Here is a 1078-nt window from a genome sequence, read left to right as displayed (position 1 = left end):
CCAGCGATGGGTGGCAAGTCAAGAAGAGAAACTGTCAGTTGGTGGAGGTTCTGTGGGTGGTGCTCCCTTGGAGTTAACAGTTCTTTTTTTTTTTTTTTAACTTTTTAACTTTTTATTTTCTCTCTTTCTTTACAGTATATTTTCTCTGTGTGTGGCTGTGTGTGTGTGTGTGTGTGTGTGTGTGTGTGTATGCATGTGGGGGGGTTCCATTCAGTTTGATCAATCTTCTTCCCCTTCTTCCTCACCCTGCAGTAGCAGGGTGGCAGCGGCGGTCTCCTCCTGCTGCTGCTGCTGCTGCTGGTGGAGCTGCTCACAGGCAGCTCGCTTCTCCCTCTGCTTCTCTTGAATCTTCTTCATCTCCTCCGAGTACTTGCAGAAGGTGTGTCCGAACTTGGCCCACACCTTGTAGGGCACGGTGATGGAGTTGCGGTAGGTGGGCTTCACCTCGCTCACTCGCATAAACACGCCGTACTTGTTGGAGCCCACATCGAAGAAGAAGCGCTTGTTGTCCACAGTCAAGGAGGTGCCCTCGGGCAGCTCGGCCGGCTCCTCCTCCACTCCGTAGTCGTCGATGAGCTTGGCCAGAGCGTCGCGGAACTCGATGAGCCCCTGTGCGGGCAGTGCAATGGTCTGGCCCTGCGTGGAGCCCAGGCCGGGCCCCCGGTTGACCGTCTGGCGGATGCGCAGGAAGCGGCCGCGCTGGTTCTCCTTGAGATCCATGTAGTACTTGCGGTTCTCGCGCACCAGGAACTCGCTCTTGAGCGCCCGGCGCGGCTCGTCCTGCGCCTGGGCCAGGTCGGGCGGCTGGCTGGGGCCCAGCTGCGCGTAGTGCTCGATGAAGTCGCCCAGGTAGTCGCGGAACTCCACGGCCACTGACATGGAGAGAGTGAGGCGGCTCTTGTTGCCGCCCGCGCCCACCTCAGCGATCTTCAGGAAGCGGCCCTTGGCGTTCTGCTTCACGTCCAGGTAGAAGCGCTTGTTCTGGATGTCCACCCGCTTGGAGGCCAGCTCCTGCGTCTCGTGCTGCAGCCCCCCCGGGGCCCCGCCGCCGCCGCCGCCACTGCCGCCGCCGCCGCCC

At 60.5% G+C, this 1078-nt stretch overlaps 1 protein-coding gene across 2 annotated transcripts in view; it reads right to left on the bottom strand.

Moving 5' to 3' along the window:
* Positions 1-219: 219 nt before the first annotated feature.
* Positions 220-1078, bottom strand: part of PURA (purine rich element binding protein A) — a 1110-nt gene continuing 251 nt past the window's right edge. For both annotated transcript variants that reach the window (XM_007461446.1, XM_007461447.1), the window contains exon 2: positions 220-1078. This exon ends at the window's right edge or, in 1 of these variants, runs on beyond it. In XM_007461446.1, coding sequence (XP_007461508.1) covers positions 220-1078 — 859 coding nt within the window.

Source organism: Lipotes vexillifer, unplaced genomic scaffold (assembly GCF_000442215.2).
Source record: "Lipotes vexillifer unplaced genomic scaffold, Lipotes_vexillifer_v1.1 scaffold217, whole genome shotgun sequence".
Classification (NCBI taxonomy): Eukaryota; Metazoa; Chordata; class Mammalia; order Artiodactyla; family Lipotidae; genus Lipotes; species Lipotes vexillifer.
This window is presented reverse-complemented; position numbering and strand designations above follow the sequence as displayed.